This window comes from Leopardus geoffroyi, chromosome B4 (assembly GCF_018350155.1).
Source record: "Leopardus geoffroyi isolate Oge1 chromosome B4, O.geoffroyi_Oge1_pat1.0, whole genome shotgun sequence".
Lineage (NCBI taxonomy): Eukaryota > Metazoa > Chordata > Mammalia > Carnivora > Felidae > Leopardus > Leopardus geoffroyi.
The window spans coordinates 27,830,001-27,844,310 of record NC_059341.1 but is presented as its reverse complement, the minus strand read 5'-3'; the positions used below and the strand labels follow the sequence as shown (position 1 = coordinate 27,844,310).

Here is a 14,310-nt window from a genome sequence, read left to right as displayed (position 1 = left end):
AACGTTCTTGAGAGATAATAAAGTAAAAGTTGGTATCACAGGCAGTACAGGTGCAGCTCGCCATCACCTACTAACAGGATGCACAGGAGAGGGAAGAGTCCCTTAGCACAGCGATCACAAATGCTGAAGGGAGCAGAGGGGCCCCAACTCCTGGAAACCTGGCCCTCTGCACCGTCGGGGCGCCCCCTGCCATCCGTTCAGGCAGCCGCACAAGAGCTCCTAGCAGTGGGACATCTCTATCCCAACTAAAGACCAGGGTTTTTCCTTAGGAGGGAGGACATGTAAATTTAAATGACACCAATAAGTCAGCCAGAGAAAAGACAGATATCATGTTTTCACTAGGATGTGGAATGTGAGAAACTTAACAGGAGACCACAGGGGAAAGGGAAGGGGAAAAAATAGTTTAAAACAGAGAGGGAGGCAAACCATAAGAGACTCTTCAACACAGAGAACAAGCTGAGGGTTGATGCACACCTGAACCCACGCGCACACGCGGAGCATGTCCACCCCTCCCCCCCTGCTCTGACCTTTCTTCACCATCCTGCCGGCCACCGTGAACTGGGTGGAGTCGTTGGCTGCTCCCTTGCCTTTGGTCTTCCAGGCTTCTTCTCTCACAGTGATGAGGTGCTTCCTCTCTTCGATAGTCATCTGGCTCTCCCGACTTTCTGTGACCCGCTGTTTGTAAAGTGTACCGGGGAGGAAAGAGGAGAGGGAAATGACAGAGATGTGAATTTTAGCAGGTGGCATTGCGTGAGCCCAAAGTCAGGCAAACAAACAGGAGGGCTACACTGTCCACAAACGTCTGTCACTGTTCTATCGGAAACAGGTTTGGCTTCCCTACTTCCAGCTTGGGTCAGAGATCGCCGTCAAGGACAATGAAAATTTAGGTTAAAACTGTGATTTTTCTTTTTCTTTTTCCCACTCGTTTGTTTGGAATACTGGAACACCAAAATGATACTTGGGAAAAATCAACAAAAATAGACTGTCTTCGTGCCATGAATTTCCCAGGGTTTTAAAGTTGCTCTGTTCTGGGCCGCCTAGGTGGCTCAGTTGGTTGGTTAAGCGTCCGACTTGGGCTCAGGTCATTATCTCATTATCTCATTATCTCATGCGAGTTCGAGCCCGCACCGGGCTCTGTGACCAGTCAGAGCCTGGAGCCTGCTTCGGATTCTGTGTCTCCCTCTCTCTCTGCCCCTCCCCCACTCACACTCTGTGTGTGTGTCTCTCTCTCTGTCTCTCAAAAATAAACATTAAAACAATTATAAAGTTGGTATGTTTTACCTAGCTAAACTTGGCTGATCAGGAAATTTTATCCCTATATAGTTACAAAACACATGGTCAATCCAGAAAATCTCATCCACTTGAGTTCATGAGGAGCATGGTCAATTATGAAGGAGAGAAAGCTGATTAGGAATAAAGTATGCTACAAGAGGGTTTTCTGGAACTCAGCATGCTTTTTCTGAGACAACTATGTTACATGGGCAGCTAGGCAGGTCAGCCCATGAAAGTGACTTTTAGGCCCTAGGATATCTGACATTGAGGATAAATTGTACTATAGACATAATCTACATATAGAAAAACATTTCCACCTAAAAAATATTTTCAAAAGCTTCTAACTGAAAGATACCTGCCTCTTCAGTTTCTAAGCCACTGGACTCATTTGGTCTGGGGGAAAGAGGCTTAGGGGGACTGAGGGAGGCCAGGAGAGGGGTCTCCAGAGAGGGGTGGGCTGAGATGAAGGGAAGAAGCAGAAGGCCAGGCTCAGGACACTCGGGGCCAGTGCAGGGGAAGGGGTCGGCCAGGGACAGAGGGTGTGGATGATGGCGGTGGGGGACACTGGGGCGGGAGGCCTTCAGCGGTGGTAGGACAGAGTTTGCTTTCCCTTCTCCTCCTCCGTGATGCTCTCCTCTCGCTACCAAACCCCTCTCCGAGAGCGACTTGGAATTAGGGTCCTTGCGCAAATCATGAGTGGGAAAGTTCAAGAGAAGTGTTTTTAAATTTTTTTGACAATTTGTTTTGATAAAATTGGAAATGTATCCAGTGGCAGGGGGCACGGGCCGGGGAGAGAAGCAGGGGCAGGTGCTGTGGGAGCGAGCGTTGAGGAGGGCAGAGAGGAAAAGCCTCCTCCCAAGCAGAAGGAGCTTCCCTCGCTGTCTGTCCGCCCCAGGATGGCTCCCACGGCAGGGGTTCTAACACTGGCGTGGCAAGGGTTCTAACACTGGCGTGGCCTCCTGGCTTTGTGCATTTGCTTTCACCTCAGCCTTTTCTCAGACCCGAGGTGTGCCCTTCCTGCCGGGGCCTTTGCTTGTAAGCTACAGATAAGCTTGCCTTAGCCTCTGCTGGCAGTCTCCCCAGCAACTCTTCCCCTGTGGGAAAACCGGGAGACCCCCGAGGGGCAGTATGTCAGATTCTGTCCCTCCACACAGCCCATCCCACTGTGGCCAATTAGCTTCCGTTAACTGACCAGCAGAAAATAACTTCCAGATGCATTCAGCAAGAAAGCAGAGATGGGCACAGTTCATCCTCCTAAAACACTGGAATGATGGAGGCTGATGCAGGAGAGGGTTCCTTCCCTCCTGTCCAGAAAAGATGTACATAAAACCACATCTGCCCTGACAACATATGGTTTCAGCCATGAACATGGACTTGTCCAACATCTAGTTTGTGAATCTTTTATAGACGTCTTCTACAGAGCAATCACTGCCAGAAGGGATTTTGAGATCCTCGGTAATTTAGGTTAAAAAAAAAACCACACCCTTTTCCTGAAGAGATAGGACAACTAAAAGCAATGCCTGATCCTGGCTTGGATCCTAGACGGGGTGGGGTGGGGGTTAAAAGGGACATGGTTGGGGTGGAAGGTGGGGGGGGGGGAATGGACACAGTTGGAAATGGGCTGTGGATTAAACATTGCATCAGTGTTGAATGTCCTCATCTGGATCACATTACTGTGGTTATGGAAGTAAGCCAGACTGAATATATGCCCCCAAATCTCATACATTGAAACCTAAGCCCCTGTGTGATGTATTAGGAGGTGAGGCCTTTGGGAGGAGTTAGGTCATGAAGGTGGAGCCCTCCTGAAGAGGAGTAATGCCCTTATTAAGGACACCCCACAGAGCCCCCCTGCCCCTTCCACCATGTGAGGACAGCCACCATGTGAGGAGCAGATGGTCGTCCAAGAACCAGCAAGAGGGCTCTCAGTAGACACTGAATCTACTGACACCTTGATCTTGAACTTTCAGCTTCCAGAACTGTGAGAAATCAATTTCTGTTTACAAGCCACTCAGTATATAGTGTTAGGGTAGCCCAAACTATATATATATACATATATATATATATCTCATGTATATGTATAGGAGACAGAAGGGGACAGGAGGAAGTCAGCAGTGGGGGCTGGGGTTGAGGGAGGAAAGGAGACATAAGTGAGGGCAGCCAGAAAGTGCCAACAGTTGGTGGCTTTGGTAAGGAGTAGATGACAGTGCCCTTTCACAGTAACTTTTTTTTTTATCAGTTTTAAATTTTATCCAAATAAAATATTATCCAACAGTTAAAAAGCCTTTTCCTTCACTTTCCCACTCATGACTGGGGGGATGACCCTCATTCCAAGAAGTCTCTCAATCACATACCCTTATTAAATAAACTATGCCAGGAAGACCTCGTCAAAATTCAAAAAAGATAATACATTTTCTTTGAAAATGAAGTTTCAGGAATGAATTTTAATCAAATCAATATAGCACTTGGCTTACAGCGTTTCGGAAAAGCATATGAAGCACCAAGAAAGTTTGCTTCTCCAAAGACCCAGATATCACCAGTTCTGGTGAACTTGGTGACACATCTCCAAAGTCCTGGGTGTGGTTCATGACTCAAAAAAATGGCATCCCCGAATCAACAACTCCATTTCCCAAAGCGCTCAGATTCCCCTGGAGCTTCTGGAAGAACGTGGTGGATATGAGCCCTGGAATGATACAGCTGTTGTAGGACTTAAAGCTTCCAGCAGTTTGCCGTATCTTTATTATGGAGTATTTTTTTTCACTCCCTTCTCAATATTAAGATTAAACGTAAAAGCTTTTGCCTCTCTAAAAGTTTTATTTTAACTTTGCCAGTTAGTGAAATTGGTTTAGGGTCCCTACTTGCTTTATCTGACTTCAGATGGCTCTAATGGGGTATACAGCTTATTGATTCACTGAAAAAATACAGTTTCTCAAAAGTTGCTATTAAACTTTGAACTCAAAATGTGAAAACAAGATACACATCTTTGTCCATTTACTTTTTTAGCTTTAAATTTCATTATTGTCTTGTCTTGGTTTTCCCTTCTAAGGTTTTTTTTTTTCCTTGTTTAGAGAAGGGCGTAGTATTGTATCCTAATAAGTACTGTACCATTTTCCAGGCTTGCGTAGATTGGCTGGAATAGTGAGAGAATTGGGGAAGAAAAGGAATAGAAGCCCACCTGCCTTGTCCTTCACTCTTTCAAATGCAGATCCCATGAAGGTGGTGCCCAGAGATGGAGACAGGGAGAGGAAGGAACAGTGTGTGCGTGTGTGTGTGTGTGTGTGTGTGTGTATAGAAGGCAGTGTAACAAGCGATACAGTTGGGAAGCAAGGCAGGTCTTAGGGATGGACAGAGATTTGGTAGGACACAGCTTGAAGTTATGTAAAGAGTCAATCTGCAAGAATGCTTTCAGGTTATGGCACTATTCTGTATACCTACTGAAAATGCCTAGTACAAATCTTCCCACATGTTGCTGACAGGTGATAACGGTAAGAAACAGATCTACCACGCTTTAATAGGATTACTACTCTCCCATTAACACAACTAGAGAGCTTCATGGTTAGGAAATACTGTGATCTGGCTTTTAAATTTTTATTTTATTCACATCTAGTTAAACTACAGTGTTGGAAGAAATTATAAGAGCACAGATGAAGTAGTAAAAATAAGGCAAAGTAACAAATCAGTACTTCTTGCTTTTAAAAAATGCTATCACCATTTCGAATTCTGTGTACTGTTAAAAGAAATATGACTTTGCCCCCTCCTTTGGTGACTTCAGTACCTCATTAGCGCATGCAGCCTCAAGTGGCCTGAACAAAATATGAAAAAGACCACAACTAGGCTTAGACCTCAAAGTAACCATAACGTGGTCTTGCCACATCTACCAGGGACTAAGATGAAGGGAGGGGAATACAGGGAAATCTTATTCTGGTACAGTTGGGAGGCATGTGAGGAAGAAGGAAATGTGTGTTAAAGCCCAACAAAGAGACAAATAGTCCATTTAGACAGAACATGTGTGCTGTTGTAATGCTCTGTTTTCTTTTCTGAGCCTCTGCATTAGTGAACACAGATACCAGGACTGCAGGAGGAAAGGAGTCTCAGAGAACACTGATGAGCTAATGCTAAAAGGTTGGTACCTAAAATATTTATCTGGGAAAGTTGTCAAGATACAAAAATATAGATTTTTAAGCCTATTTTAATGTTGAAGTGATTAAACATAAACTACCTGTGGTAAATGGCATTTTTCTTAAAACTTAAAAATATATGGAGAGATATCCCATGTTCATGGATTGGAAGCTGCAATATTGTCAAGATGCGAGTTCTTTCCAACTTCTTACAGATGCCAGTTCTTCCTACAATTTGGTACAATTTCAATAAAAATCCCAGCAAGTCACCTTGTGGATACTGACGAACTGATTCTAAAGTTTATATGGAGAGGGAAAAGATCCAAAATAGCCAATACGATATTGAAGGAGAAGAATGAAGTTGGAGGACTGACCCTACCTGATTTTAAGATTTACTGTAAAGTTACAGTAATCAAGAAAAAAACAAACAAATAGATCAATGCCACCTGGGTGGCTCAGTTGATAAGCATCTGATTCTTGACTTTGGCTCAGGTCATGATCTCACAGTTTGTGGGTTCAAGCCCCACATCGGGCTCTTTGCTGACAGCATGGAGCCTGCTTGGGATTCTGTCTCCCTCTTTCTCTGCCCTTTCCTCACTTGCTCTCTCTCTCTCTCTCTCTCTCTCTCTCTCTCTCTCAAAAAAAAAGGAGGGGGGAGGGAAAGAGCCCAGAAATACATTCATACAAATATACTCAACTAATCTGTGAAAAGTCCAAGGCAATACAGTGAACATAAGACAGTCTTTTCAACAAGTGGTGCTAGAACAACTGGACATCCACATGAAAATAAAAAAAAAAAAAAAAAAAGAAAAGGAAAGAAAGAAAGAAAGAAAAAGAATCTAGACACAGACTTTACATCCTTCACAAAAATTAACTCAAGATGAATCATAAATCTAAATGTAAATGCCAAACTATAAAATTTGTAGAAGATAACGTAAAAGAAAACTCTAGATGACCTTGAATTCAATGATGACTTTCTAGATGTAACACTAATGAAAGAATTGATAAACTGAAATTCACGAAAATGAAAAAGCCTTTGCTCTGTGAAAGCACCGTCAAGAGAATGAGAAGACAAGCCACAGACTGAGAGAAAATATCTTCAAAAGACACATCTGATAAAGAAATGTCATCCAAAAATATACAAAGAACTCAACACTCAACAATAAGAAAACAACCGATTAAAAGACGGGCAAAGATCGGAACAGACATCTCACCAAAGAAGATCTATGGGTGGCACACGAGCATATGAAAAGGTGTTCCAAATCATATGTCATTGGAACATGTCATTGCAAATTCAGACACCTGTGAGATACCACCACACACCCGTCAGAATGGCCAAAATCCAGAACACTGACAAGAGCAAGTGCTGGGAAGGATGTGCAGCAACAGGAACTCTGGGGTTTTTTCGCTGGTGGGAATGCAAACTTGGGTACAGCCACTTTGTAAGACAATCTGGCAGTTTCTCACAAAACTAAACATACTCTTACCATATGATCCAGCAACTGTGCTCCTTGATACCCAGAGGAGTTGAAAATCTATAGCTACACAAAAACCTGCGTATGGATATTTATAGCAGCTTCACTCATAATTGCCAAAACTTGGAAGCCACCAAGATGCCCTTCAGCAAGCAAATGGATAAATAAACCGTGGTACGTGCTCGCTTCGGCAGCACACGTACTAAAATTGGAACGATACACAGAAGTTAGCATGGCTCCTTGCGCAAGGATGACACACAGATTCGTGAAGTGTTCCATATTTGTAACCAAACAAACTGTGGTACATCCAGCGGGAATATTATTCAGGATTAAAAAGAAACAGGCTATCAAGTCATAAAAAGACATGGAGAAACTCAAATGCATATTACAAAGTGAAAGAAGCCGGTCTGAAAAGGCTACCAACTCAATGATTCCAACGATATGACATTCTAAGAAAGACAAAAGCACAGAGACAGTAAAGAAATTGCCAAGGATCAGAGGGAGGGAGGTATAAACAGATGGAGTGCAGAGGTTTTTTAGGGCAGTGAAACTAGTCTATATGACACTGTAATCGATGATGGATATATGTCACTATGCATTTGTCAAAATCTAGAGAATGCACACCAAGGCCGAACCCAGATGTAAACTATGGACACTGGGCAATAATGACGTGTCAATGTAGGTTCAACAATTTTAACAAATGTACCACTCTAGTGTGGGATGTTGGTAGTGGGGAAGGCTATGTGTGTGTGTGGGGGGGGGGGGGGGGGGCGGGGCACAGAAGGTATATGGGAAATCTCCGTACTTTTGGCTCAATTTTGCTGTGAACCTAACACTCCTTAAAAAATAAAGTTTATTTAAAAAGCGTATAGATGTGTGTGTGTGTGTGTGTGTGTGTGTGTGTAATATACACAATTTATATTTAAAGAGTTCAATGATACATCTTTTCTTTTAAAGTTTAATATGACTTATTCAGAAGAAACCATCCATCCCTGCTCCCCCTTAGTGACAGAACGGCAGGTTTGCTCCAGATTTCGGCCTGTCTTTTGGGGTGGACACTGCTGTCTGTGTGGGGCTGGCCTCTCACAGATCAGCATTCTCAACTCCAGAAGAGCCTAGGAGAGTTAAGGAAGAGGCTGCCTTGGGGAGAAAAATGGGCAGATTCCATTGTGAAGATGTCAAGATGTAGTATGAGGGCTCACCGGGCACCTCTCTCTGACAGCACTCTGTCCCTCTCGTATTTGCAATGACGTCTTTGTGCCTCTCACTCAAAGACCAGTTTTGTCGTCACTAGTCCTAACGGAACAGTATAGTATAGTCATGAGATTTTTAGATGGAGGACGCCTGAGAGGTCTGAAAGTCCCCATTCCGATGAGGAGACAGAGGCCCGCAGAGGGAAATGGCTAGGTAAGTTCCCTCAAGACAGTTGGAGGCGAGACTCTTGGATTAGTGACAAAGTGGATGCAGGCACTTTTCACAGCTATTTTGACACCAGGGACATTCCAAGGGGAATAAAAACCAACCACTGGTATTTCTGGCTTTAAACATCATCATGTATTATGGACCAGCAGGATTATTCAGCCCAAGCCAGGTCTCCCTTCTGGGGTGGGGCTCAGATGAGGTACTGTGAAGACAAAAGGTAAAAGGGGGCAGGAGGTCTGTGCTTCCTCCTTTCAGGAGATGACTGCAAGCAGTTCCTGTCAGAATAGCCTCTTCCTTGCTCTGTTTTCCTCTCAGGCCCGTCCACACTCAACTGCCTCCACCACACTTTCCCTTGCCAAGCTAAGCAAGATGACAGGGTTCCTGGGTGGGAGCCGGAACACTCTGGTACGTTCCTTGGGCTCCTGACTTGACTTAGAATATAATGCTTGGAGATTCAAAGGGGAAATTTTCCTCTTACACCAGTTCCGTGATTATGAGGTGAATTAATGCCATCAAGTCTAAGAGTCTGACCCAAGGATGTGAAATGTGTGACAGACTGTAAATATATGAAGAACTGATCCCGCGCTCTCTCGCTCGCTCGCTCTCTCGCACACGCACACGCACACACACGCACACCGAAATGCTGCAAGGGAGTTACTTCTCCAAACGAAACAAGTTCTTCCCTACTGCTCGGAAATTGCAATGAGGCTTAAAATGTGTAGGCTTTTCCTCACCTGATTAATAGATACAAAAGACAGGTATTTATTGGCAGCAGGTATAGCAGGAGAATAAGTAGAAGCATATACAGGTTCCTACAGAGCAAAGCAAGAGGATTAGAGGTGAAGAGAGAAGGTTTATCAGAGCAGGGTGGGGAAGAGGAGAGACAAAAACAAGGATTTCTTGGACGGAATGTTAATTTACTCATTGCAATTTCAGCTCTCCTTTCAAGAGAGTCCTTCCCGTTTGTTTTCTTAGAATGCTAACATAAATCCATACGAGCACAGTAAATACACCCCAGTCAGGTCTGTGCTGTAATTAAATGAGTTAACGACAAGATTCCCGCAATTTATATGATAACTCGGTTACGGAGAGGGGAACCAGGACTTTAATGGACAGCTTTAGCATTTAATGTAAAATATCTCATTTGAAGTCGTTTCCAATTTGTCATTCTATGATTTAAAAAAAAAAAATTAAAGTAACAGGATAGCTCTCTTCTCTGGATAGAGGCGGCATCTTGCCTCGGGGTAAGAAACCAAACAGAGGGAACCATCACTGATGAGATTACATGTGGTGAGGTAGACGTAGAATTCTGGCTGTCATCTAGAGGACACCTATGTTAGAGTCAGGCTTACCCAAAGCAGATTAGAAATGGCACTATCATCTGCAAATCCTCCTTCTTCCTACAGGTTAAAACAAATAGGAAACATTGCGGACTGCTGGAAGAGTAGGGTTGGGTTAAGGGTGTCACAATCATTTTCAAGGATTTTGTGCCTGGGTTCCATTAGATGCATGCGCATGCTCACACACACAGTCGGGTGGCCCAAACACCAAGTAAACTCACATTCCATCAGTGGGATGAGAATCTTTAATTTGGAGGTCATACCACCAGCCTTTTCTCTCCCTCCTCCCTTAGGCCTTTCAATGGACTGTTTCCTGAATTGTGATTTGGAATTTCAAAGGCAGCAGACAATTAGACCCTGAATTGGCAGATTTACCTTCCTTGAATCTTTAAGAACGTGCCCTGGGGACATCATAGGTCTCAACTTGATTCCCCAGACCTGATACTATAGAGGGCAGCTGGATATCCAGTCCCTATCTGTGACTCAGACATAGAGCTGGGTGGTGATGGCAAAGTCTATAAAGGCATTTTATTTCCTGGAAAAAGTCTGATATACTGGATGATTATCTTAACAAAGCGCATGGGACTCACTATCTGCCTTAAGGTCAAGTATGCCAAAATGAGGTTGAGATTTAGAGTAATTACTCGATAAAAATAAATACATGCAACTGAGCTGTAACAGACAGACTCCTGCTTTTACAACTTTGCATTCTTTTTCTTGCTCTTTGGATGGAATGAGTTACCCTGGAAGAAACGGTCTCCAGATCAGGTTCAAGTGCACACGTTCCATACAGTGTGGACCAGGCCAAATCTAGAAACCAAATGGCCTTCTCATCTTCAGAACTCATTACAGATGTTGCAAAAGCAAAAATGTCTAAGTCAGGTTAGCGCTGACCTAGACTAAACCAAAAACGGGCGAAAGAAGAGGGAAGAGTGGCCCAGAGAGAGGAAGGGAACGAAAGAGGAGAAAGAACCCAGATTGGTTGTTACAGGAAATGAGAGAGTCAGCCATGTAAACGATTGGTGCTCGGAAGCTCCAAACCATCAATCCTGATTCTGGGGGAATAAATTTGGAAAGTTGAGAACTCCTATTAAGTTACAGATTCTCTGAGACATGACTAGTCTTTTACTAGGGGAAGGAAAACTCTACCTTAGTTCTCCAAATCTATTCATGGGCTAAAAGAATATTTTCTTACCAGATAGGATCCCAAAGGAGATGCTGGTTAGAGCAACCACAGATTGGTTTCGTTTGAGGACAAACTCTTTGACAGAGACAAAACACTTACAGATTTTTAAGGCATCCTTTCACATTTTTTTTAACGTGGTTCCTAGACAATCTAAGATCACTTACGTTGCTCACATTCTATTTTTATTGGACAGCAAGGATTTTCAGAGGGGCAATGGCTGTGATTTCTAGACAGTCCTGTCTCTAGTTCCTGTCTCCTCTGCATTTCCACAGGCTGCAGCTCGTGGGACTGTGCTTACGACACCCAAAAGCTGGAGGAGGGCAAACTGTCAAAGGATCGGCACCCAGAAATTATGTGCCCTTCATGAATGCACAAACTGTGCCGCAAGTGATGCCTTGACTCTATAACCAGCCCCCTTCCTGTCTTGGTGTTAAAGATGGAAGTTTCCGGAGCTTGCTTCCCTTTGCAGAGCTCTCCGGCAGCAAGCCTAGATCCAGCCCATGCAGCAAGATCCCATCGGCATGCACCAGGCAGCATGAACGTCCTTCTCTCTCTGGGGCAGGATTCAGACACCCGGCAAGTGGTGGTGTCTCTCAAGGACTCCTCAGCTGTGGGGGGACTGCCTGAAGACAGAGTAGGCTCGAGGCACCTCACATCTAAGCCCAGCGAAGGTGTGACTGAAATATACTGCCAGCCCTTGGGAAGAAAAGAAGCCAAGGGCTTATCAGGGGCCATGTGCAAACCACTTGACCTCAACAGAACTTGAGATTTCCCAATGTCTGCCACAAAAGCCTAAAATAGATCGGCTTATTTTAACTTCAAAGAGCTTACCGTCTCAGGCCAGAGTGAACTAGGTCACTGAGGAGGAGGAGGAGGAGGAGGAGGAGGAGGAGGAGGAGGAGGAGAAGGAGGAGGAATAGTGAGTTCACTCCTGCTGCAGAATCTGCAGCGTCCAGGAGCCCAGAGACATCCTTGCACACATGGGCCCCAGGCACACTTAGGGCCCCAGTGCTTCTGTTGACTGCATTTCCACCCCCAGGGGCTACCCTACCCTGCTTAGGACTCTTGCCTTCTGAAAACCTTAGCCAGGTGTGAGGCAGTTCAGATCTCACCCCCTACGCTCACAGCCTTCTGGTGGTCACAGCTCAAATGATCCCCCAATCTCCCGCAATCTCCCAGTGCGACAGGGCTCTTATCGCATTCACTCCTCACAAGGACTCTAGCTGGCCATGTGCACGATAGCTCTATTTGAACTTCCGCCTGGCCATAGGGGACTGTCAGCTCCTATGGCTCCTTTGCATCTTCCAAAAGGACCAACAGGAGGTGAGTGTTAAAGTCTTTTGAAGCAGTGATTTCAAAACCCTTTTAGATAAAGTTTGTGGGCAACAGGGATACGATTGAAGGACCCTGGCTGTCTTTTCCACTTCAGGATCTCATTCTTGAAATCCAAATTTCACACCTACGCTTTTAAATATCCGACTGAATTGGAGAACTTTACAAATGGCTGAAATCACGTCTTTAGCCATTATCTTTAATATCATATATGTCTCAAAAAAGGAAATATAAATTGTTGTTCCAATCTAACGTATGAAGACACACAGTACCATATAAAGGAGTATCAGAGTTCCTGCCTCACCGTCCTGCATGGATGCTTCCCTTTCATGTAAGTTTCTGCGTGCATAAAGGCCACATTCACTATTCCCCTCTGCCACAGATGCTAAGTTGTTTTAGAACTAAAGGAGGTACAGGTGATTGTCCTGTTGGAAGTGGGTTTTTTTGTTTGTTTTTCATTTCTGTTTGAAGATTTTTAACCCTAGAAGTTGGCCAGAGGACGTGTCACACGTGGCCACCTTGCCTCCAGCCAGCACATGCATTTACAATCATAGGGCCAAGCAACAGGAAAGTTACCGTCCGCTTTGAAAGTGTGCACTAACTCGTCAAAAGCTGGTCATCATTACACTCGTAATTTAACAGTTCATCACTGCTTTTCCATAGGACATGCTTGCCAGTATCGATAACAATGTATTACTTGATTTTATTTAAACTTGTTAACATAGGTTGCTGTACATCCTCAACAAAAGGCACACTGGCTCACTGTAAAACATGCTCAGGATCACGAAAATAAGTACGCACTGACCACCGTCATGTCCTTGTTCTGGGTGCATGGGTTTTAAATCTCAGTGTGGCGCATTCGAGTCCATGTCTGATATGCCAACTTACAAACTGCTAGTGGTCGATTAAAGATTTTCATTACAAAGGTTTTAATGACATTGTAAAGTCAGACTGCGTTCCAGGAAGGTTTTAAACCGAAGTAAGAGTACACACTTCAAAATGTAGGGACTTGCTTGCGGACGCCTTATGTATGCAGTGCTCTCACCAGTTTGATAACATCTCAAGCCTTTACCTTTTGATCAATTTCAGCTGCTGTGTGACAGGTGCACAGTGCGAACCCAAAAGGCAAGACAGTGTTTCACAGGGTGGTAATTAGTCAAGGCATGCATGCTCGCCTATCTGATGCACGTCCAGGCATGATGTTAGTTGAGTGCTTTTCCCGAACACGTAAAGCATTACCTTCTTCTTGAGGGACTGTTCCGTTTCTTGTACGTGCAGGACACCGGCGATAGACGCTTTGCCATACTCCTGCTTTCTGCTAAGTCTGTTTTTCCAATCCTCTTCACCGCTTTTCCTCAACAGTGCTAATCTGAGGGGAAAACACGCCAACCAAAAGGGGTTCAGCACCACACTCTTACTTGTAACAGAACCATAATTTGGGTCAGTTAGAAGTCTTTGGTCAATACGTGACCACAGTTACTGAATTTTAATCTTTGAATTTCATTTATCCTGAAGTAAGTTATGCCTGGAAAATTAACATAACCATTCCCTTTTCTAAGACGCACCCCGCCCCCCCCCCCAAATTTTAAGTTGATTACAATGCAAACCTGAAATCTCACTTGCCAGATAAAGATGCTTCATCATTCTACCAAAGGAATCTCTGTGTTTTTCCCTTGCCCGTACCCTGAGAGCAAAGAGATTAAGGTAACCATCCCCAGAGAAAAATGTCCTCTAATGACCCCTTCTGGTCACTTGGTAAAATAGCATTTAATGACTACAGCTGGATTGGATAGTACTCCTTTGCAGAAAACACAGCAGAAATGGGTTTAAAAACTAAAAGCTATAAAAAATTAACCATCGTCTTGTACCTTTCAATAAAAGGCAAACGAATGTTTAAGATTTTCTTCTCTTCCTGTACTCTAAGCCCTGTCCTTTTCCTCCAAATGCACTTGGTCTTTCGAATCTATCTTCTAAATACAGAAACTATTCTCTACAAACCCATTTTTGAAAAATGATTACTCCAACTTTCCTCCTGGGGAAAGCCACATACAAAAAAAGAATCTAATTAATTGAGATTTTTACCTAACCTACTTTAGCTCAACTCTTGGTGTAACTTGATACGGAGCTGCCTGGATGCTACAATCTGTGAAAGGCTATTTTCATGAGCA

General features: G+C 44.0%; 1 protein-coding gene and 1 non-coding gene across 25 annotated transcripts in view; one reads left to right on the top strand and one right to left on the bottom strand.

Annotated features, from left to right (window-relative positions):
* Nucleotides 1-14,310, bottom strand: part of SVIL (supervillin) — a 235,284-nt gene that overhangs the window by 33,764 nt on the left and 187,210 nt on the right. For 10 of the 24 annotated variants that reach the window (XM_045462535.1, XM_045462533.1, XM_045462534.1 and 7 more), the window contains 4 exons: nt 13,382-13,511; nt 9,637-9,684; nt 9,019-9,096; nt 528-675 (listed from right to left, as the gene is read on the bottom strand). In XM_045462535.1, the coding sequence (XP_045318491.1) occupies nt 528-675; nt 9,019-9,096; nt 9,637-9,684; nt 13,382-13,511 (404 nt within the window). The remainder of the gene's footprint in view (nt 1-527; nt 676-9,018; nt 9,097-9,636; nt 9,685-13,381; nt 13,512-14,310) is intronic. The other 14 variants (XM_045462537.1, XM_045462539.1, XM_045462529.1 and 11 more) reach the window with 2 other exon arrangements.
* On the top strand, nt 7,041-7,147 carry LOC123592271. The gene has a single exon (XR_006709669.1). It is a non-coding gene; the product is annotated as a U6 spliceosomal RNA (small nuclear RNA).